A 24,680-nucleotide genomic window follows, 5' to 3' on the forward strand; every position below is an offset into this window, starting at 1 on the left:
AGCATCCACAGGGCCCCTCACCCAGTCCCCTGACACGAATGTGTTCTATTAATGTCGTTCTCCATGAAATCGAGGAAGGCAACCTGAATACTTTGCTGCGAGTCAAACCACAAGCTGTTTCATTCACAGCGTCTCTGCAGATGAGCCCCTCTCCCAGGATTCATCCTGCTGCTGCTGCGTGTACCAGCATTAGTATTCAGTAGCAGTCATATGCGTTCACATGCCTCCCTATCTGTAACTGAAAGGCAGCACCAGGAAGGTCTGTTAAAGAGTAAAAACATCCCTAGAGCTCTAAGGGGCAGTGAGGGTCACCACTAGGACAGAGCAAGCAGAGGCTGTGTCCAGCCTCGCTTTATCACAAGTGGTTCCTTCCTGCAGTGAGAAAACAGTCTCATTTAACATTGCAAATTAGGTTTTGTTTTGTTTTTTGTTTTATGTTGGTTTTTTTTTTTTTTTTTTGGTAAATGTAAATTTTGTTCTAGCCTTGAGTTAGGATAATAGTTGGTGTCTTATTAACATAATTAATTTACCAAGAGAACCGAGTTAGTCAGATGATATTCTGGGCTCATAAATATTAGTTCAGTGTTGTGACTGTATAAATAAGCATTCATTTCCAGAAAGTTGGTCGGGAATGATCAGACCATAACTGCATTTTTCTCAAGCCATCTTGCATTTGCTCTCTATTGCACAAGATCACAAAATTGTACTGCAACATAAAACCAGCCTCTGAAACAACAGTTTCATCCCATGGCTGCTCTCTGGACTATGGAGCACATCCTTGGGTAATAGAGAGCGCCTGTCACTGGGGCTCAGGGGAAACATGAGGGAAAGGGCTGCTGTAGTTAGAGGTGACATTGCTCATGAGGACTCTGACTGTGCCTATTTTCTTTTCTTCTCTCTTTCCTTTCCTAGCCCCTCTCAAGCACAACTTAGTCTCCAGGCCATCGTTATCCTTCCAGACATAGGAGTGGATTTCCGCTCTGCAATTGCACCAGCCTAGGCTATTCTAGTTTAAACTCTTTGCCAGTACTTTTAATCCTTTTCCAATAGTGACTTTAAGCCACCCCATTTAAGCTCTTAAAGGTACAGTACAGTTCCTGCTTCCTTGGTCATTTGTCATTTGATTTGATTATATTAACTGAAAACTGCTCCCTGGTGCTCGTAGTCATTCATCCCGTGTGCCTTTGTCTTCTAGGTTTTGATTCCAATTTCCTTATACGTTTCCATTGAAATTGTCAAAGTGTGCCAAGTATACTTCATTAACCAAGATATAGAGCTCTATGATGAAGAGACAGATTCACAGCTGCAGTGCCGAGCTCTAAATATAACAGAAGACTTAGGGCAGATAAAATACATCTTCTCAGACAAAACCGGCACATTAACCGAGAACAAGATGGTCTTTCGAAGGTGCACTGTGTCCGGCATAGAATATTCTCATGATGCCAATGGTGAGTGTGAGGACAGAGATCTACAGTCTGGGATATATTAGAAAACTGCTCTCTCCAGATCTCCACAGGCAGGAGACAGAAGAAATAGTTCACAAGCTTCAGGGCTTGCTGGTTCTCAAGGGAGAATAAATCCTTGGCGATCACTTGGGAGCCCAGAACTATTTATAGAATGAGCTGACATTGTCGTGCTCAGCTGCCGTGTCTGGAATGATATGCATCTGTTTTGGCTCATTTTCTGCCAGGCAAGCAACAACAGCCAGACAGAATACCCTTGAAGTGCTAGTTTCTGCAGTGGCTTCACTTTGTCCCACAGAGGGGCAGGGAGATGTTCTGTTGTCACTCATTTATCTTTCAGCTCTCAGCTGAAAATTCTCAGACAGGCACTGTGTACTTTACGCTGCATTCTTACTTAGCCTTGGAACACAATGTCTGTTAGAGCCTAAGAGAAATAAGTCTCTCTGCCTATGGTACAGGCAGCCCTGCCTCCTGTCTCTCCTTTCCTTGTCCTTTGCTGCCTCCCTCCTTGCTGAAGAAAGGCTCAGGCAAAACCACCAAACCTGCTAAGCCAAGAGAAGATACCGTGATGAAGATGCCTGCACCTCAATCATATTTCTGGAGAAATAGCAATTTTGAGTGAGCCCCCACTCCTGAGCCTCACACAGTTCCCTTCTATCCATTAAGAACAACAAAAAAGCACAGACTGCCAAGAGAATGGAGGGCGGAATGGGAGAAGCAGTGAGTGGCCATATCTGTAGCTACCTAGCTATCTCCTAAGCACCCAAGAATTATCTTGATGGCCACTTTCTTCCTCTGTGTACAATATAACAAAAAGCATAGGAATCTACCTACTGTTTAACATTTTCGTGTGCACCCCAAGTAAACTGCTGCTGGTGTTTTCCATGCCTTTACCTATCAAAGCTGTCTACCTTCCTAACCTCATTCTCCGATCCCTATCGCACACTCTAACCCTCTTGCCTCCCTTTCCTCTTCCCACCTACTCAGCATTGTGCACTGCAGTGTAGTCCCAGGCATGGTGTTTGTAGCAGCCTTGGAGAGCTGGGACTCAGTTTCAGATAGGCAAGAGCAGGTTTGAGATCTCTAGCACAGAAGTGCTTTCAATCAATGCTGATGTATCCTCTTGGTGAGGTAATGGATATATTAATTAGTTTCGTGTGTCTGTATAACACATTTTATGCTATGTCAAAACAAAACATCCGCACCTCTAACTATGTTCAGTTATGACTTGTCAATAAAAGATAATATTAATAGCATAATTTTAAAAAAAAAAGTAAAGTAGTCATCTGAGACTTCCTGGGACAGAATCACAGATTTGACAGAAGTCAAATGCAAAGATAAGGCTAACAGGTTCTTTCACATCCAGAGGAAAGTTAAGTATTTGAGGAATAAAAGTATTTATGCATCTTCGTGATGTGCAGAAGTGCCAGCACTGAAAAAGATATCTTCAGTCAGTTCAGCCCATGATTTGACACTTGTAAATGAATACAGTTCTGAACACTGGGCCAGAGCTCACATACCAAAGCTAGCTATGAGCTCATATACCAAAGCTACCACAGAGACTATGGGCATATTCTTCTTTCACCTCCTGACTTAATAACCTACAGCTAGCTGGCTGCATGCCTGTGTGTAGGCTTGTCTGAGGCCTCTAGAGTTAGAAACAGGCCTCTGTCCACAGTACAACAGAAGTGGCTCCTTCCTTGCTCCAAAGCTTCAGGGGGAAGGAGGAGGCTGGAGGGTATAGATTGCTCCTTTCCAGGATGGAGCTAATTCAATGCACAATGCCAGAAAGTGGGCACAACAGCTATATGTCCAGGCTTTTCTCCTCCGTGCAATCCAGCAGGCACACTAGGCCATTTGTCACCAGAGAACAGATGGGATGTTTGGCATCTTGGTATGGAGAAGTACTAAGCCTCATGACAGTGAGCAGGTGACTCCTTCCTTATCCCTGTTCTTCTTATCTCTGAAAGGGAGGGGCTGGTGATTAATAGAAAAGAATTGCTCACGTGGCTGCCTAATACCATGAGCACCCCCTCCTCTGGGAATCTCTCAGAAATCCCCTGATATTAGGCTGCCCTAATGTTTCCACCAAGTGCTGTGCCTGCACTTGAACTTCTGATTAAATACTTGGTTTGAAGGAGTAAATCTGAATAGGTTTCTTATTGCTCACCCGTGACTCAGAGAGCCATTCTAACTTGGCAGTCTTTGGGGAGTGAAGATTGGGTGCCCTCTGGAGCACAGGTTCATAATTCAGTCTGCCCTCATTGATGTCTAACCTTTTGTCCCTGTCTCCATAGCCCAGCGACTGGCCAGGTATCAAGAGGTGGACTCAGAAGAGGAGGAAGTGGTGTCCAAGTTGGGCACAATATCCCACCGTGGCAGCACTGGGAGCCATCAGAGCATCTGGACGTCTCATAGGACCCAAAGTATCAAGTCCCATCGGCGCACAGGCAGTCGGGCTGAGGCCAAGAGAGCCAGCATGCTGTCGAAGCATACTGCCTTCAGCAGCCCCATGGTGAGTGCAGGCAGTGTGTGACCCTCCTAGAGGGATGGGAGCCTGACATTCTGCTTTCTTTCCACTGTCCATTGTCTCTGATAATCAAAATTATCTCTTTCTAATCTCACAAATAAGCTCAGGCTTGGCTGTGCTCCATGAGCAGAAGCTTTCTAGCAACACTCCTCTACACCATGTCATCTTTCCTGAAACACTTATTCAGCCTCGTTGCCATGGTATCTGATGCTGCGTGGTTGCTAAGTGAGCCATCTAAAGAGGGTGACAAAGAAGGGGAGTCTAGCCAGATGAAATGAACACAACATCAGAACAAGATGACATGTGAGAAAAGGCAGAGCCAATTACCTGCCCCATAAAGTTTTAATTAGATGAGCACATAGCAAATAAAACTGCTTCTTTCTTGTCTTTTCCATGGCCAGTGTGTTTATGGACTATTGTCATTAGGCAGGGGAATTTCTCAAAGTGAGTAACAGGTTGCAAAAGGGTCCTTTCACTATGTTTTAAGAACAGAGGGGAAATTCATCATGCTCATTTTGAATGGTTTCATTCTTTTAAGACTTTCTAGACCTATGTAGAAGCCACCATTTAAATAGAGGTATCTAAAATTGTGGATGCTAATCTTGGGGTTCACATCTGTCATGTGGGAAGGAAGGCTCTGGGATGCAAGAGGACTCTATTTCCCTTCCAGCATTCTAAAATGGATATTAAGACTACATGAAGTATTCAAACGTTCTAATCCAGCACTCAGTCACTCAGTCCGCAATTACTGTAGCAGAGGTTTACTGACATGTTATTTATACCAGCAGAATGGTGAAGGTTAAGTATCTAGTGAGAAAGATCAACAATTGATAAATTGGACCTCATGAAACTGAAAAGCTTCTCTAAGGCAAAGGACACTGTCAATAGGACAAAAAGACAACCTACAAACTGGGAAAAGATCTTTACCAACCCTACATCCAATAGAGGGCTAATATCTAAAATTTACAAAGAACTCAAGAAGTTAGACTCCAGAGAACAAAATAACTCTATTAAAAATGGGATACAGAGCTAAACAAAGAATTCACAACTGAGGAATCTCGAATGGCCTAACATCACCTAAAAAAATATTCAGCATCCTTTGTCATCAGGGAAAAGCAAATCAAAACAACCTTACACCAATCACAATGGTTAAGCTAAAAAACTCAAGTGACAGCAGATGCTGGGAAGGATGTGGAGAAAGAGAACACTCCTCCACTGCTGGTGGAATTGCAAGCTGGTCAAACCACTCTGGAAATCAATCTGGTAGTCACTCAGATTTTAAATAGTTCTACCTGAAGACCCAGCTCTACCACTACTGGTCATATACCCTGAAGATGCTCCAGCATATAACAAGTACAGGTGCTCCACTATGTTCATAGCAACCTATTTGTAAATAGCCAGAAGCTGGACACAACCCTGATGTCCCACAATGGAAGAATGGATACAGAAAATGAGGTACATTTACACATGGAATACTACTCAGCTGTTAAAAATGATGACTTCACAGGTTTTGCAGGCAAATAGATGGAACAAGAAAATATCATCCTGAGTGAGGTAACCCAGACACAAAAAGACATACATAGTATGTAGTCACTGATATGTTGATATTGACCCAAAAGTTCAGAATACTCACAATTCAACTCACAGACCATATGAAGCTTACCAAGAAAGCCAAGGTGTGGCTGCTTCAATCCCACTTAGAAGGGAGAACAAAATAATCATATGAGGCAGAAGGAGGAAGGGACCTAGGTGGGAGAGGAAAGGGGGAAGGGAAAGGGAGGCAGGATCAGGTATGGGAAGAGACAGGAGAGAAGTCCAGAGGGCCAGGAGAATGAATAGAAATACGTAGCAGTCGGGGGTGAGGAACAGTGGACTGGGAGGAGGGTGGTGGTAGTCAGAGAACCAAGAGACTCCCAGGACCCAATGAGGATGACTTTAGCTGAAATACCCAACAGCAGGGAGATAGAACCTGAAGAGACCACTTCCAGTAGATAGACATGGTTCCCAGTTGAAGGATGGGACCATCCACCCATCTCAAAATTTTTAACCCAGAATTGCTTCTCTATAAAGGAAATGCAGGGGCTGGAGAGACTGCTCAGAGCTTAAGAGCACTGACTGCTCTTCCAGAGGTCCTGAGTTCAATTCCCTGCAACCACATGGTGGCTCACAGCCATCTGTAATGGGATCTGATGCCCTCTTCTGGTGTTTCTGAAGACAGCTACAGACACTACTCATCGTATATAAAAAATAGAAAGATAAAATCTTTTAAAAATAATAAAGGAAATGCAGGGGAAAAATGGAGCAGAAACTGAAGGAAAGACCATCCAGACACACACCCCACATTGGTACCTATCCCTTCTGCAGACACTAAACCCCAACACCATTGCTAATGCCAAGAATTGCTTGCAGACAGAAGCCTGGTATAGCTGTCCTCTGAGAGGCTCTGCCAGTACTTGACTAAGATAGATGCAGATACTCATGGCTAACCATTGGACTGAGCCTGAGGACCCCAATGAAGAGATAGGGGAAAGACTGAAGGAGCTGAAGGGGATTGCAATGCCATAGGAAGAATAACAATATCAATTAACTGGACCCCCCCAGAGCTTCAAGGGACTAAACTAATACCAAAGAGTATTCATGAGTTGGTCCATGGTTCCAGCTTCATATGTAGCAGAGAACGGCCTTATCTAGCATCAGTGGGAGGGGAGGCCCTTAGTCCTGTGGAGGCTTGTTGCCCCAGCGAAGGGGGATGCTAGAGGGGTAAGGCAGGAATGGGCGAGCACCCTCTTAGAGACAAAGGGGAGGGTATATGGGATGGGGTGTTTGCGGAGAAGAAACCAGGAAGGGAGGCAACATTTGAAATGTAAATAAATAAAATACGTAAGAAAAAATAAAAGTCACAATAATTAAACAAAACGTTAAAAATCTAGTGAGAAAGGATAACTGGATAATCATGGTGTCTTCATCCACTTGGAGAATGGTTTTTAAAAAGTGTTCTCATATAATTTAGAGCAGTGGAAAAGTTCCTATGACATGCTTTGAGAGAAAACTGTCGATTTTCATATAAAATATATTGATTATGTAAACTGTTTTAATTATCTAAATGTAAAGAGATGAGATCTCAAGAAAATGTATAACATTGCTTTCAAAATGTAGTTCATGAGATGTATGTAGACTTACTGAGTTTTTCTATACTGATAGTATATCATCTGTTTTATCTCTTTAAGAAGTAAATTGACATCTTATGAAAATATATTCATTTATTTAAATATGTATTTTAAACAATTGAAGTTTCATATAATGTAGATTTGTAAAATGTTATGTCTGTAGTGGGATTGAATTCTATTCACACCCTTTATTTTTTTAAGATTTATTTATGAGTTGAATACACTGTAGCTGTCAGAGACACCAGAAGAGGGCATCAGATCCCATTACAGATGGTTGTGAGCCACCATGTGGTTGCTGGGAATTGAACTCAGGACTTCTGGAAGAGCAGTCAGTCCTCTTAACCTCTGAGCCTTCTCTCCAGCTCCCTATTTACACCTTTTAATACATTCAAGTCTACGTTTAAATAGTTAAAAACCAAACCATTTGGCAAGGTAATGTGTCAAACGCATTATGCAGCTTTCTTTTCTTCCCAGGAGAAAGACATTACACCTGACCCCAAGCTGTTAGAGAAGGTGAGTGAGTGTGGCCGATTCCTCGCCATTGCAAGGCATCAGGAGCACCCTCTGGCCCATCTCTCACCCGAGCTGTCTGATGTTTTTGATTTCTTCATCGCACTCACCATCTGCAATACAGTAGTTGTCACCTCTCCAGACCAGCCACGACAAAAGGCAAGTTCTGCAATTTGCTATGAGACCCCCAAAGTGCCTTTGACATTCTCCGAGGCCTACATAGTGACACCTGGATGAAGGTAGTGAGCATGCTTCACTTTCCTGCAAGAAGCTGCTTCTGAGTAGTGCCTCAGATGTAAGGTGATGCAATAGAGTGCTTTATATGGAGGGAAGAGGGCATCAAGCTGCAATAGGTCACATTGTTTAGATACCTTTTGAGCCTGTGATGGGAGGGATACACATAGAGGCCAGTGAAAACTTGGCCTCAAAGGTAACATACTACTTCAAGGAAACCACACTTACCCTGGGACTTCCTGTGCCTCATGGCACAGCCTTGGGCAGAGGTAGAAAGATGGCTACCCAAAGTGATTTTATCCAGAGCCTTGGGCTTCCAGCATCATACAAGAAGGATGATAAACATAGGCTGGGAAATAGATTCTGGAGAACATGTGCAAACCTCAATCCTGACCGGAAGCCTTTTAGATATGTTATTCTAACCACTGTGCTTAAAAATGTCATCTGGGCCATAGAGCCGTGGTAAAGATTTAAAGGAAGGTCTCAGAGTCAAGTTTTGATATACAGAAGATATGAGGTTATTTAGCATTTTGTAAACGGCAGTACCAAAGTTGAGTTGGCTTTGGTGTGCTATTAAGATTCTTTTTGGAGAGAAGAAAGGTTCGTGTGAAAAGGACTCCCATTTAGCCCTTACAGAATTGTGCTCATGAATCAGACTGCATAATGGATGCCTATGAGCATGGTTGTCCATATCAAGTAAGTGATGCATAGAAATGGTGTTCAGGGCTAAATGTGTGCCCTAGACCCGGCCCCTTCCTACCTCCTGGCTCAGCTCTTCAGCAGCCTCCAGTAATGGAACCCCTGGTAGATTATGTGGTGTGACCAAGGTAGACCACCACTCTCTACTATGGCAGCATATCCAAAAATGTTTTTCACTTAGCTATGTTCTTACTTCTCAGTGCTTCAGTTTGGCAAGGCCCTAAGAGACCTGAAAGATCCTAAAACTGGGCAGAAAGATCCTAAAACATACACTCAGATGAAAAGTTTGTATAGCCAGCTCCAAGGAGAAGCTGATTCGTACTGTAGTACAAGCTGTCTTAGCATCCCTTACCTGGCTGTGGGAACTTTTATCACAAAGCATTAAAGCCCTCTGGCATGTATATCCCTGGAGGGCTGAGTGTTTCCTAGGTTACCCTCTGCCTAACAAAAAGTGTGTTCTGAAGGTCACATGTGCTGTTCTACAGAGGGAACAGAATATTTACTTACCTACCCTTGCACTGCAAATGAATATGTTTCTGGATACATGTCTGTTCCTGCATCTAGGTAAATATCACCTTTGTGAGCATTGGAGGCATCAGGTGCTGCAGAGTGATACCTTTCCCCACTCAGACTTATAACATATTTAGTCATTCTAGTGCACGAGGACATATGGTTCCATGGCAGAAGGTAGGCTCAGCATGTGTGAGTGAGGTCCAGGACTCAGTTCTCAGAACTGAAAGAATCAAATAAAAAGAGAGGCAGTATAGGTCCAAAGAAAAAATGCTTTTGTCAGAATTTAGGCCTGTGTCTCACTTCTCCTAATGCCTGGCTTAGCTGGAAACTACTATGGCAATTAACAACTTTGGTCCCAAAGGAACAGGTATGAAGTTTTAATAATCTGTACATTTCAGATTTGGGTTGTTTCAACATTTGCTTTTCCCCCATCTTCTTCTGTCTCTATTATTATTATTAGTAGTAGTAGTCCTTACAGTGTATTTTTATCATATTCATCCTTTCCGTCAGCTCCTCTTAGATACATTCCACTTCTTAACCCAGTCAAATTTTGTGTGTCTTTCCTCCACTCCATTTTTTAAACTGGAGTTCAAATATAATTTGTGCTGCTCGTATACTCATGGCCATCACTGGAGCCTGGTCAACTTAGCACTGGTCACACCTGTAAAACGGACTTTCCCTCCAGTCTCTGGGAAGCTATCTATTGCCAACAGCTCCTTAGCTAGGGGTGGGATGTCATGTCCCATGCCCTTCATGCTGGATTTGGTCTGACTGGAGTTCATCCTTATATTTCAGATTCCTGTTGTTTCAGTATTTTCTCATTAAGTAAGGAATGGCTTCATTGCTCTCTTGTTAACTTTTTGAACCTCTAACAGTGTTCTGGGTCTGCCTCCTTTTTCTTTTCAGATGCTTGTTAAAAACTTCTGAGTGATTTGGGTCATGAATCAGTCTATTTATTAATTTGCTGAGGAAGATTCCTTTGGGTTTAGACATGTGACTAGTATATAAGCATTTTTACTGACACAAGTCAGAAGAATATATAAACTAGTCCCTAAAGTAGCCACAACTGAATTAGAATTTGTGATCCTGCCCCAGCCTACCGAGTACTTAAATTGCAGGTTTGAACCACTATTCTAGTGGCTTTTCCATTGCACTGTGAGTGGAGACAGGCTCAGTTTTGTGGCAAACATTGGTAAATCACTTGCTCCTCTGAGGCACTTATGAAGAGTGAGGGATAGGTGGGATTTTTCTCATCTGCCTTTGGACTGCTTCCCTTACAGGTGAGGGTGAGGTTTGAGTTGAAGTCCCCAGTGAAAACCATAGAAGATTTCCTTCGGAGGTTCACACCCAGCCGCCTGGCTTCCGGCTGTAGCAGCATTGGGAACCTGACCGCCAATAAATCCAGCCAGAAATCCGGATCAGCTTTTCTGCCCAGCCTGTCTCAGGACAACATGCTTCTCAGGCTGGAGGAGAAGCTAGGTCAAACAGCACCATCCATTGCCAGCAATGGCTATGCCAGCCAGGCAGGCCAGGAGGAAAGCTGGACCTCAGAGTGCACTGCAGACCAGAATTGTTCAGGGGAGCAGAGGGAGCAGCAGGAGGGGGAGCTGCGATATGAGGCTGAGAGCCCAGATGAGGCTGCACTGGTGTATGCAGCCAGAGCCTATAACTGTGCACTAGTAGGCCGGCTTCATGACCAGGTGTCCGTGGAGTTGCCCCACCTAGGCACGCTCACCTTCGAGCTGCTGCATACGCTTGGCTTCGACTCCATCCGCAAGAGGATGTCAGTGGTGATCCGCCACCCACTGACTGACGAGATCAATGTCTATACCAAGGGGGCTGATTCAGTGGTCATGGATCTTCTGCTGCCCTGCTCCTCAGGTAATTAACCTCCTCTTCTTACATTGTACCCTAGAGCCAGGCAGGGCATTTTGAGAAATTCTACCCAGCTGAGTAAAGGGATTTTCATTTATCCTGCCTGGAGCACAGACCTTTTGAGAGAGTCCCAGTGTTCTTAGTGCCCAGTGGTATGAATTTGGGGGGGGGGGGGTACCTTTGCACCTTGACCTCACCTTCTTCTGCCCTCTAAGCATAGTGGAGTTAGAAATTTCTTGGAATGCATCCCACTTAAATTATAAGCAATTAAGACTGGGAAGCCTTTAGACTGAATGTTCTGGTAGTTTCCTTTCTGCTGTAGACTTGGGGCAGCTTTGAGTTCTAGGCCACAATCTTTAGCCTGTTTGTTAGGCTGTGTGAGAGTAGATTGGGGTCATAGGAAGTGGGCCTGCTAGCATCTTCATTCTGCTTTCAATGGGCCAAGCAGCCTCTTTCCATTACGTTTGGGGTAAATTGTGGTTTTAAAACCACAGTGCAATTAACCATCAAAAAGGCTGTAACTCTGTGCAGCTAGAAATCCTCCTGATCTTCAGAAGGAAAGCAAAGACCACGTTGTAAAGTGAACTTGGTTTTCTCCCTCTCAACACTGTAGTGAGAACCAAGAAGTGAGGGGGAAGGTGAAGGCTGAATGCTGATAGTAGCCCAAAAAGGTCCAATTCAGGGTTTACTGTTTGACCAACTACCATCTTCCTGCCTTCTGTATCGTGGAATCACATGGAGTTCCACCGTTGTGAGGCTGTTTATGGAGTTCTTGATGCTCATAACAGCAGAGGGGCAGAGTCCTATTAATGGGTTGATTTTTTTTTTTCCATTCCAAGATAACCTTCATCTTTATTCTTGGCTCTTGTTTACATCTACATGAAAGAAAGCCAGACGGTAGCTGTCTGAGCAGATTTCCTTCTACTGCCGCGATGATCACTTCTGTCCTATCTATGGCAGTACCTTAAAGGCAGAATGATTGATGTTAGAGGCTTCAGCCTCTAACACAAGTAAAGGGTCATGTCAAAAGGAAAAGAACTGTAGGAAAAGGACTGTGTGGAGGAAGGCATGTGGTTGGAGTGGGAGGGAGATTAGAGAGTCAGGGGGACAGGGCAGTAATCAGAATGCACTGTATGCCTGTATGCATGAACTTGTCAGAGAATGAAGTCATTGGCATGTAGGCTGGGGAAGAGGGCAGCTGAAGAAGCCCATCCTATCTAGATAGGGTTCAGTAAGCCCTACCTAGCTGGGCAAGGAAACAGACTCCATATAGGAGGCCAAAGCCGGGCCACATGTAAACTCTGTGCCAGTGCATATTTTAAGAAGTTTAAGAACATCACAGCTGCATAGACAAACCATAAAGAAACTCTTAGATTACTAAGTCTTATAATGACACCAGTTAGCCAACTTTTTATCACTACAACAAAATACCTGAAAATATCACCCAATAGAGAGGATTATCTGGGCTCACAGTTAAGAGATTTCAGTACACAGTTGCTTGACCCTATCACTGTCAGTATTGTGTTGAGGCAGGGTGGTGTTGTAGGCTCACCTACTGGAACAAACTCCTTATCTCATCTCGTGGCTAGGAAGCAAAAGTGGAAGGGGTTGCAGTCCAGATACTATTTACCCCTTTAAAATCATATTCATGGTGATTTAATGAACTTCCACCAAGCTTCAGATTATGGACATCATCCACCCTGCTCCAAAATAGTGGGACCAAACCTTTAACACACAGGCTTTGGAGGATCTAAACTTCAATCACCACTGTTTCACTTTTAAAAGACATTTTTTTCATTCATTAATTTATGTATTTATTCACTTTACATCCCAGTTGCAGCCCTCCTCCTCTCCTATCCCATCATTACAGCCCCTCCCCCCACTACCCTTTCCTCTTCCTCTTCTCAGAGAAGGGGAAGCCCCCCTGGGGTTTGGGATATCCCCCCCCCAGCCTTGGAATATCAAGTTACAGCAGAGGCACATCTTCTCCCTCTGTGGCCAGACAAGGCAGCCCAGCTTGGGGCAGGCAAGAGAGTCAGAGGCAACCCTATTCAAATTGTTAGGGGACCCACATAAAGACAAAGGTTCAGATATGCTACAAATGTGTAGGGGACCTAGGTCCAGCCCATGCACACTCTTTGGTTGGTGTTTCAGTCTCTGTGAGCCCCCAAGGGCCCAGGTTAGTTGACTCCGTAAGTCTTCTTGTAGTCTAAAAGACATTTTAAAACCAACCAATGCTAAGGCTATTTCAAAAACAGATGTCATTAAATAAAATAAATGTAATAGTGTGGACTGCTTGTCCATTTTATGCCTCATTTTCTCCTAATATGCCACAGGGGAAGGAGTATTACCTGGGGCACTGCCAGGACACTCATTAAGGTTAAGAGGGAACACAGCAGAGTACCAGAGACGGTGGCTGCTAAGTGTGCCCAAGGCTTTGCTCTTGTTCAGCATCTGCAAAGGAAGAAAATATTTACAAAACATAAACAGAACCAACTTTAAGGTCAAGGTTGGGGAGCCCACACTCTGCTTTGGACTCAGCCATGCTACCGCAACACAGGGTTGCTATGCACCCGTGTGCCTGTTCCTGTCTGCTTCCCGTGGTAGGCCTCAGGAAGAAGCCTACCATCTGCAGTTAGCTGCAGATAAGAAGAGCAGAGCTCAAATTCCTTATATACTAGAAGGCCTAGGTGATGACAATTCTATCTTAAATTCTCAAGTGCCACATGGCAAGTAGGGCGAATAAAAACAATTTGTTTGCATGGATTTCCACTTTCCTCTGGGAAATATTGCAGTTGCTTTGGATAGGAAGGATGTCTAAGGATACCGGCTATGTTAAGACTGAAACTGTAGTTAGCAGGAAGAGCAGCTGTAGCATACATAACACTGGGGTCACTGTGAAAGCACCCTCTTGGACACATGGCCATGCACATACATTGTTTAGCTTTTAGTGTGAGAAGACGAGACAGGTGTAGAGAAGAACAGACTTGTTATAGATGGCCAGGAGTAACAAAGAAGCAACAGGCCACCCCCACCTGTGTACAAATAATGACAGTAGGAGGGTACCCAGGTCTCTTAGCTGGAAGTAAGCCACACACTTTCTTCAAAGAGCTCACAGCACTTTACCAGAAGTGAATGTGACGAGGTGGGAAGGGCTATCTGGCATTATCGCCACATCGTCAAATCTTTGTCTTGCCTGCCATGGTGGGAAGTGACATGGTCTTAGGTACAAAACAGGACCCCAACCAAGTCTTCACAGACCTCTGTTCAAATATCAGGTCTGGGCTTCCTGGCTCTTTGACCCATTTACTTTCTTTGTATCTATGCCAACCTCACAGGAAGCCCTGTTCACACTGGTTCGATTCCTGGTATGACACGAACTCCGAATCCTCTGTTGCCTCTCCTCAAGATTCCCTTGCCTGTGGTTTGGTGGAGTCACCACTTTGGATAGACTTTAAGGTGTAACTTCAATCTGCCCTGCCCTTCTTTCTTTGAGAGCAAAAACAGAGGGCATGTTCACTATAGCCCTCTGCCCAGCAGGGTCTCTCACGTGCTGCTACTACTACTACTACGTCAGCAAATCTTCTCTCTTATCCCTCTCTCATGAACAATCAAAGAATCATCTTTGTTAGCATTCTGTCTAAACTCCACCCCCACATAAGCACATCAATCTTTCCCCTGTTTCCTATCTTAATAAAATAAAATTTCTTATTGGAAAAATATAATTTCCAAAGTATAAAAGAAGTAACACTTAGCACTTTGTAAAAACACACATTGGTATCAAGATGAGAAACTGTAGGCCTCTTTGGGAGCCTCACAGGTTGTGAGCAGCAGCAACAGCGGTCTCCCAGTGTCTGGCCAGTTGCTGCTCTCTCAGTCCCACTGTATTTGAAACTTGGTTAACATATAGGCCATCTTTCTAGACTGTGATAGGAGCTGTCACTCTGGCACTTGTATACCTGACCCTGGTTCAGTCTCAGCCTTCTTCTACATGGATCTCTCTGCATGCAGTGAAGATACTGGCAGCCTTTATCCCACTTCTGAGTATACTGGCATTCCATTATCTAGGGCAGTGAAAACCAGATGCAGAATTTTCTCCTATTAGTAGGTAGGTAACAAACCACATGGACTCTTGTAGGATATCAGGGGGAAAAAAGAGACTTTTGCATGACTATGACATCACATGCACTGAAAATATTATAATTTTAGCCTGAGTCTTCAGACCCTGGCTTTGGTCCAAGATATGAGCAGACTAATGGTTGATGCATACCCTTGCTCCAGAAAGAACTCCCAAGATACTCAGTGATGCTCATGTGAAGCTTGAGCTTTTCCCAACCTCCTATATCCTCCACCAGATCACAGGTCAATCCTAGCATAGAAAAGGCCCTTCAAGCCCCAGCACTATGTTTTTCCTCTGATTGCCCTGCCTTGGTGCTACAGGAATCTCTTATAAGAAGCTGACTAATAGCGTAGAAAAGGTTAGTCCAATAGTGGTAGAGTCTTGTGTCCTTGTGTCTAGGTTGAATGCAGGCCAGAGAGTAGTGCAGGTATCAGACACTTAGGTACCTTTATATCAGACACTATACAGATAGTTCTCTCCTATACCTCAGTTTCCACTCATCTCAGAAATGGATGCCTATGGCCATCCCTATCTCCATCTATTTCAAGTCTTGAGTGACTTAGCCTACTTTAATTCAAGTACTTGTTTTGTTTTTTTCCAATAACTGTGGTTGATCAGAATCACTGCCCTATTTGCCTCTTCTCCTGAGACATCCAGCCCTCTTCTCCAGAGACCAATGAAGACCTTGGTGGTTTGTATTTTAATTTCAAAGTAAAACAGTAACTAGAGACTCAGGAAGCATTCTAGAATGATGAAAAAATACACTTATAAGGCACTCAAACTAAAGATATCTTTGAACTTGTGTTTCAGTAAATTTAAATATTAAAGTTAAATAATCCAGGACAACACTTCATGTGTATTCCTGACTATATGTGGCCACCTTTAGGGAATTAGCCTGCCAAGACATTTTCATGCTAAGGGTACTATTTGTTTATGTTCTGCTTCATACATGAGAATGAGATTTTTTTTTTTTGTCCCAATTGTCAGCCTCTTACATCCTTTGTCATGCTCTTGAATTGCTGACCAAGTCCAGTTTGCCTTGAGGTGAACTTGAATAGTAGACAAGCCTTTCTGGGTCCAGAGGTCTCATGGTTCAGAATTGACAGAGTTAGAAAAACAATCTATAGAATATTCAGTTCCACTTAAATTTCAGATTCAGGGTGTGTGTGTGTGTGTGTGTGTGTGTGTGTGTGTGTTTAGTAAAAGTATGACATATACAACACCTGCACATCTTTCCTCACCAGTGTGGGGATTGTTGTGGGGGAATGAGACTTTGTCTGAAGTTCTTTTCAAAAATTAGTATATACCTCTATTTAGTAGACTTTACAAAAACATGTCAAGCCACTTTTGATAAAGTTTTGTTCTCCTGTGCATATCAAATGATTTTATAAACAACTCTGAATTTGTGTTTTGATGAGACTCCTTTATTAAAGTAACAGCTGGTTGACTTTGAGCTCTGTGACATTTGCACACCATTTGTAATCAATATGACAGGCATCTGGAAGACCCCCATGGGGACACTCAGCTCGGCTGCTCTTACTGATTCTGCTTGTACTCTAACCTAGATGACGCCAGAGGAAGGCATCAGAAAAAAAATCCGGAGTAAAACACAAAATTACCTCAACCTTTATGCAGTAGAAGGCCTGCGTACTCTGTGCATTGCCAAGAGGGTGAGTGAGGGGCACCTTCATGAGGGCACACACTAGCAACTGCCCTTTCCCCCAACCTCTAAGCACCCAGTGCAACATTCAACAGTGTATCTCCATAGGTTCTGAGCAAAGAAGAATATGCCTGTTGGTTACAAAGCCACATAGAAGCTGAGACGTCTCTGGAGAGCCGTGAGGAGCTCCTCTTTCAGTCTGCGGTTCGCCTGGAGACGAACTTACACCTGCTGGGTAATTAGTTTTCCAGGTTCCTGTTCTATTGAGCAGTGCTGGTTGCAGGGGTTCTCCAGTGACTAGTCCTATGGCTGCTCTTCTTGCTCTGGACTGTCCTGGGCTACAGACCCTGCAGCTCTTTCCATGGGCCACACATGTGCCAGGCACTCTAGGTTTGTTGTCTCCTTAATTCCTTTAAGCTTCACTTTCTAACCAAAATAGCTATGAGAGCAAGCCTCTTGATAATAGATAGTTGGAAAGATTTCAACCCCTGGTAATCTATGTGAACATTCATGGAAACGCTGAATTTTGCATCTCATAAATATTTTAGGTTCATTTGAAATGAAAAGAAGATGGCTCTTATTTCCTTCTTCGTCCCCATTTAATTCCAATAAAATCTAATTAGTTATTAGGAAGACATTAAGGTATTTATTACTTTGGTACCTATTTTAATATTTAATTTTTCAGTGTTTTAATATTTTATATTAAAATAGTGAATAAGTTCAGTTCGGTGTCCCACAGTTGTGTGTGTGATGTGTGCTCACATTGGAACTGAATGTGACAGTAATATACACCTTTTGTGAAATGTTACTCAGGTTCTGCTCTGCCTGCATACAGCTCGACAGAATTCATCTTTTCTTACCTAAGGATACATTTCCTTGTCCTCATTTTCTGGGCAAAGGAGTTAGGAATCTATATTTCTATATATACATGTCTCTTATAATAGTTACTGTTAATATTTAATAGCATGATGTGCTCTAGACAAAATACCACCACATACTTTGTCTAACAGACCATAGCCTACTCAGAAACCTGCAGGACTTGGAACCCAGAAACGTAGTGAATACTATCTCTAGTAAATTAAATGGAAGCCATCAAAAGTGTGTCTGCCTATTTTACACCACAGGTTTGATTACTGAACTGTGATTGCTCTCATAATGAGATTGCTGGCTGTCTTCAGAAAGCAAACAACAGGCAGTTAAGGTGGGACCTGCCTGTAAGTCCTGAATTTGGAGGTACAGGCTGTAAGATATGAATTTGAGGTCAGCCTGTGCTACATAAATGGGATTGGTCTTAAAAAAAAAAAATCAAACAACATAAAAACCTAGAAAGGTGTGTTCTGGAATGTTCTTTACTGATGGCTAGAGTGATACGAGGGAGGGTATCCTGCTGATGCTTTTGGACCACCTGCTCAACCTCTTTGCTCTCAGGCACTCTCCCTCCATGACTGAGGTGGGTGAGTGGTATGTCTCCTGGATAGTGCTAAGTTCTCAGATAGGGTGATGCTTGCAATGCAGATAGAATCTGTTCCCTTTCCTGAGTCACAATAGGATGACTGTGAGTTCCTTCCCTACCTTCTATTTCTTCTCAGTTTGGAGCCCTGGTTTGGTTATCCAGTCCAGGTTCTGCCATTTACTAGTCATGGAAGCTTGGACAAGTTACTCAGTCTTTGCATCCAAGTTTAATTATCTGTGTAGAATAATGATTCCGGTATGGGAAGGCTGCTGCAAGGGTGGATGGAGGAGATGGCATGAAGCACTGAGTAGAGATGGGGCTGCCACTCTACCTCAGCCACTGGCATTCTGATGAATCTCATGCACTTGCATCCACACCTGAGATGGCTTGACTGCTCTTTGCTTCTACAGATTGTCTCTGGCAATTGGATATCTACCACTTCCCATCTTTCTGATGTGTGTCTGGATCATCTACCCTAAGTTAGAGCAGCCCTGGTTGAACCTCAGTCTCACACTGACTGTGAGATCAACACACCTTTTGATCTTCTGCAAGGATTCATGGAAATAATAAATAAAAATCTAACAGATCTTTCTTGCTCTTGAAGACCAGTCATTAACCACTTTGAACCTTCTATCACCTGGAAAATTTATGGTTTACATAATGGAACCTAAGCTTGAAAAAGAGCCACCTGACTCAGCTTCGCCAAGGAGCAAGGCATTTAGGAAGTTCCCCAACACCTCACTCATTTCTGAGGAAGATGAAATGAGCTGTTTCTATCTTTAATAGTCTAAACCAGATTCCTCTTTCTTACTCTCTTTATTTAGGTGATTATGTTAGACAACCCACAAATAACATTTCAATAGGAAGAGTCATACTAGGTTCTTAAACTGCTTTCCCTGGAAAAGAAACAAAATTTAGCTATAACATTCTGCTCATTTTCTCCAGAACTCTTTGTGGTTCCTCTAAATGTCATTTGAAACCCCTCAGTCCTTTTCCCTTTCATCAAAAGCCACCTTACATCTGGGTATTTTAATGTGGGTGTATGGAAGAGTTCAGAACCGAACTAGTGCTTCTGTGCATCATGGGATTCAGGATCTCCCCTTCATGGCCTCATCTAATTATAATTACCGGTGCAAGGCTGCACCTCCTAACACTGACACATTGGGAGTTAGGGCTTCCATCTGTGAATCTCAAAGCACTGTTGACAGCTGGAGACACAGGCATGCAGTTCATTGCAGTGCTCCAGTACAGGGATCTTGAAGTAGTAGGAATGGCTAGAATCCTTGGTCAGAACTGGAGCCCAGGAAATCATGGGATGCAGCTCATTTCTAGAGGTAGGAATGCAGAAACCATCTTATCAGGACATACGAAATGGAGGCAGACTTGGGCATATTTCAGCACTGGATACAACTTGAGTATTCTTCACCTAAAATTCTTAGGAAAAGAAGTGTTTTGATTTTGAGTGTTTGTGGTTTCTTTTGCATACACAAGGGAGTAAGACCTTACTTTTTGTATACTTTACACATTATGCATACCCTGAAGGCAATTTCAGACACTTCAGACCCTCGTTTTTTGACTGTAATCTTTCATATGAGAGCTTGTCAGACCTACACATTTGGGATTCTGGAGCATTTCAGATTTCATCTTTTCAACCCATCACATACTTTTCCAAGCATAATGAAGTCAGTAAGGGGATCTTACCTCTTAAATTCTTTATGTTTGTGGAAGAAGCATTCATGTGATGGTATTGTTTAAAAAAACTAATGAATCTTTCTGCACCATCTATTTGGATAACAAATGGTTGACATGGTTGAGAGCAAACATTAAATTTTATGCATGAAAACTTTCCAAAGGAGCATAGGGGATAGGTAACTATTAAGGCTTTTCTTTTAATCCTTTGGGCATATGGTAATTTCCTCTCACTGATGGTCCCTGTTGTTAGACTACATATAAAGTTAGCTGCTTCTTAGTCAGAAAGATTTCAAGGCACTCTTTATGAGTGTTTGTTTGTTAATTAGGTTTGTTGACTTGCCCTTGTTCCTTCTACATATTCTTGACTGAGTCTTGTCAACAGTTCTGGCAAGTGTCTAGCACAGTCCTGAAATGATGAATTATTTTAGCTTGCTATGGGGGGTGGGGGGGGAGGGACTTTTTGCCATTCAGTGTCATCTGGCAGGTGAGCTCCAAGAAAGTCTTAGGTAGTTGGTAGTGCCTTTGGTATGTTTGGTACATGGCATTTGTTCCCCATCAAGAACTGTGATTAAGGACTCACTGGAACTGTCACACATTTAACCAGGTGCTACTGGGATAGAAGACCGCCTTCAGGATGGCGTACCTGAGACCATTGCCAAATTACGACAAGCTGGCCTGCAGATTTGGGTTCTCACAGGTGATAAACAAGAAACAGCCATTAACATTGCATATGCCTGCAAACTGCTGGACCATGGTGAAGAGGTCATCACACTGAATGCTGATTCTCGGGTAGGTAGCTTCCAGAGAAGCTGTACCTTGTCTTGGGAGGTGGGGCTTATATTCTGTAGACTCCAAAGACAGAGTTATATTAGAAAGCCACCAAGGCTTCCGATGGTAACCATGAAAGAATGCTTATCCACTGCATCCCTCTTTTATGTGTACAATTTCTGAGTCTTGGGACATTCTTATCATTATCTTGGAAGATGTGGACTTCTCTGGGATTTCTTTTTTTTTTTTTTTTCAATTTTATATTTTGAGATTATAATATTGCATCATTTCTTTTTTCTCTCACATACCTCTTCGTTCTCTTTCTAATTTATGGCCTTTAAAAAAATTTAATTGTTGTGACATAAGTATTTCTCCCACTCTCAGCATTCCTTGGCTGCCTGTATTTCTTTTTGTAGGGTGAGGCCTCTTAGGCTTTCCCCCATCCATGTTAGCTTGTCTTTGTTGTCCTTGTTCAGATCATGTTTAGGCAGCCCTGTTGGTAAGACTTCATGGGTGTAGCTTCTGATATTTCTAGAAGAAACAACCTCACAACGAACTCCATGTTCTTCTGGCTCTCAGGATCATTCTGCCCTCTTTGCCCTATAATCCCTGAGCCGTGTAGGTTCTACTTGCCAAATAATTGTATTATAAATGTATCAATTGGTACTAGGCTTCACAACTCTGCCTTTTGATTGGCTGCAGTTTTTTGTAATGGTCTCTAGCTGTTGCACAAAGAAGCTTCCATGAGAAAGGATGAGGACTACACTTATCAGGTAGCCCTTGGAGACAGATGTCTCTTAGGTGAAGAAGTTGGATCTAAGATTTTTTTTGTTTTGTTTTGGTTTTTGGTTTTTGAGACAGAGTTTCTCTGTGTAGTCCTGGCTGTCCTGGAACTCACTCTGTAGACCAGGCTGGCCTTGAAGTCAGAAATCCGCCTGCCTCTGCCTCCCAAGTGCTGGGATTAAAGGCATGCGCCACCACTGCCCAGCTAAGATTTCTTAATAACAAAAGAATGTGCATATGGGGTGTATTAATGGAAGGTTCAACTTCTTTTTCATATCACTAAATGGGGTTTTTTTGTTTTTTTGGGTTTTTTTTTTTTTTTTTTTTTTTTTTTTTTTTTTTTTTTTTTTTTGGAGGTCCTACATAACTAGAATCTGGAGCCAAGGCAGTGATCCATTTAGCATGCACTTCTCTGGTTTCATCAACTGCCCCTAGGCGATTCTCTGGTCTAGTCACATTTATTTGCTTAAATCCTCAAGTAAGCAGGAGTTGTCTACTCCCAGCCCCTCCCTGATCTAGAATTTGATTTCTCCACTAGAAATCTCTTCAGGATATCCACAGGCTTCTCCTTGAAGCCTGAGCCTCCCTCCATGCAAAGCTCCTCCTCTGCCTTCTTTACAGGAGATCAAGGCCATGACATCCTCTATGGAGATTCAGGGATTCCTTCTTAAAAGTTCTATACCCAGATCATCAGCTGTCCAGTCTTCAGGACCCTGTCTCTGAGAGCCAAGTTGTTGACAGTCTCTCCTTGCTATCTTGATGTTTGTGGGTCTTTAGTGACACTCCCTCTTTAACTTATGACACTGTTATCTTGTGTATGTTCTTTGGTTACTTTTGATGCTAGTCTATCCATTATACTAACTCTTCAAGAAAGAGGTTTATATTGTCTTGGTGTCTTTTTTTTCTGTTGGTTCTTTGTATTTGAAGTTTTATTGATAATAATTTGAGCTTTCTTTTTCTCCCTTTTCCTCTTCCTCTTCTTGTGCTTCTTTGTTTTTATTTCTTGTGCTCAAACGTTTTTCTTTTCGAATATAAGATATATATTATAGCTGTTCACTCAGTACTATGTGAAGTCTTAAAACAGGATGGGAGGTGCCAGATAAGACAGTCTACCACAGCACAAGCTTTAGTTAGAGCATGTGTTAATATTTGTTTGTGGGTATAAAAAATGTGCTATACTACCCTGAGATACTAATTGGGAGAAATTGGATGTGATATGGGAATGTTTTATAGGCTTTACCAAACATTTTTTGTAAATATAAAACCATTTTACATATGGAATTTATTTTCTGCACCTCCCAATTTTGAAGTTTGTTTTCAGGTATATACAGCTCCTGATGTTCTTTATAAATACTTTCTATTTCCTTTTAGGTCTGTGGATTGTTGCACGAGTGTTTTGTTCCATTTATAAGTATTTAGGCTATCTCTTCACCTTTCTATTACTGATTCCTAGTTTGAGTTCAACCTGATTAAATAATATTTCAGTTCATTTAACTTTATTAGCTCTTCAGTAACCAAAGGAATAGTCTTTATTGGTTTTCATTATGTGGACACGGGTACTCTCTTCTCCAAAGTCAGAACCATTCCGTTGATAAATAGAATAGTTCAGTTCTTGTGTCCTAAGCATCAGGAGACAGGACTACTTACTGAGTCTCCTTGGCTGACCACTTCCCTTGTGTATGAAGCAATTACTAGAGGGCAAGCCCACTGACAAGAAATACTGTTGCTTTCCTCAGGAAATAGCCTAACTACACCTTCCTTCTGGAACCATGTCTTCCCTGCAAATATTTCCATTCAGCATGCTAAACATGTCCACTTTACGTGGTTTTAAATGAAATCAGCACAGTCCTTGAACCCTTGCTGAGTAAAAATTGATGTTTCTGAGTGGCTACTGTTGCGATTTATTTCCTTGCCACTTGTTCTAAGCAGCTAGAGCATGGTGTGTTTGCGTTTCAAGCTCACTACTCTTATCTATTACTGTGTCTTTACTTCTAAGCCTATATAGTGGGGATTTTAGAAAATAAATTCCACATATAAAATGGTTTTAGATTTACAAAAATGTTTGGAAAAGCCTATGGAGCATTCTCATATCACATCCAGTTTCTCCCAATTAGCGTCTCAGGTTAGTATAGCACATTTTTAATACCCACAAATGAATATTAACACGTGCTCTAACTAAAGATCCTGCTGTGTTATATTGTCTTACCTGGCACCTCCCATCTTGTTTTAAGCCTTCACATTACATCTGTTTGTCAAAGCTCTTTTGAATGTCCCTGGCTGGGACAGTTCCTAAGGCTATCTTTGTCTTTCATGTCCTTGGCAGAGTTTGAAGAGGGCTGATAACATTATTTATAGACTGGTTTTATCCTTAGATTTACCTGATGGTTTTATTGTGACTACAATGAAGCTGTGAATTTTGAGTGAAGGGCATGAGGTATCTTTATTTAATTGCATTGTATAATCATGCCATCCCGTTCATGATGCCCTAGTATTTGCCACTTGTATCCATTTTCCAAGGAATGCAGCTTTTTTTTTTTTTTTTTTTTTTTTTTTTTTTTTTTTGCCTACTCTTTTCTATAGTTAACTCTGGAAATAAGTCCGTGTGAATTCACACTTAAGGAGTGTGGTGCTGCAATCTACCTCCCTAAGGGCAGAGATTCTACATAAATTATTTAGGATTACATTCACATTTTTATATGGTTTTTCTGTGTATTGCTCACAATCTTTCTGCCCAAACTGTTTGGCTTCTGATTTTCAAAATGCTAATGCTTGCTTGGAGCTTTTCTATAATGGCTGCTTTAATGTCCCTGTTAGATTATTCTAGTGTCAGGGTCACCTTCTGTTCATTGTGATTTTTCATTGGAGCTGGAATTTCCTGGTTCTTGGGACACTGAACTTTTGTTATGTGACTTATGTCAATTATGTTATGACTTTTACCCCTCTCCCTCTTTCTATTCCTCTGGATTATGGAGTTTTGGAAACAGGTGATCTATCCTGTTAGATTTGTACGTTAGGCTCTGCTCAGACTCTGGATGGGTCATTTGCTCAGCCTTGTCTGCTTCCAGTGCCCATCTTTGACTATACATATTTTTCTCTTTAAAAGTCAGTTTGGAACAGGGATAGGGAGTGTACCAAAATGTCATTCTCAGAGTGTTACTGTCCCCTCAGAATTATACCCATGTGTGCACAGTGTATAGGCAACCCATGAATTCA

At 42.4% G+C, this 24,680-nt stretch overlaps 1 protein-coding gene across 1 annotated transcript in view; it reads left to right on the forward strand.

The window, feature by feature from the left end:
- The window catches only part of Atp10a (ATPase phospholipid transporting 10A (putative)), a 164,124-nt gene that overhangs the window by 124,328 nt on the left and 15,116 nt on the right, over nucleotides 1-24,680 (forward strand). Inside the window, 8 exon segments of the mRNA XM_034521047.2 lie at nucleotides 1,196-1,448; nucleotides 3,761-3,978; nucleotides 7,635-7,829; nucleotides 10,397-10,997; nucleotides 16,677-16,699; nucleotides 16,701-16,781; nucleotides 16,880-17,006; nucleotides 20,521-20,705. Coding sequence (XP_034376938.1) covers nucleotides 1,196-1,448; nucleotides 3,761-3,978; nucleotides 7,635-7,829; nucleotides 10,397-10,997; nucleotides 16,677-16,699; nucleotides 16,701-16,781; nucleotides 16,880-17,006; nucleotides 20,521-20,705 — 1,683 coding nt within the window.

Source organism: Arvicanthis niloticus, chromosome 1 (genome assembly GCF_011762505.2).
Source record: "Arvicanthis niloticus isolate mArvNil1 chromosome 1, mArvNil1.pat.X, whole genome shotgun sequence".
NCBI lineage: Eukaryota > Metazoa > Chordata > Mammalia > Rodentia > Muridae > Arvicanthis > Arvicanthis niloticus.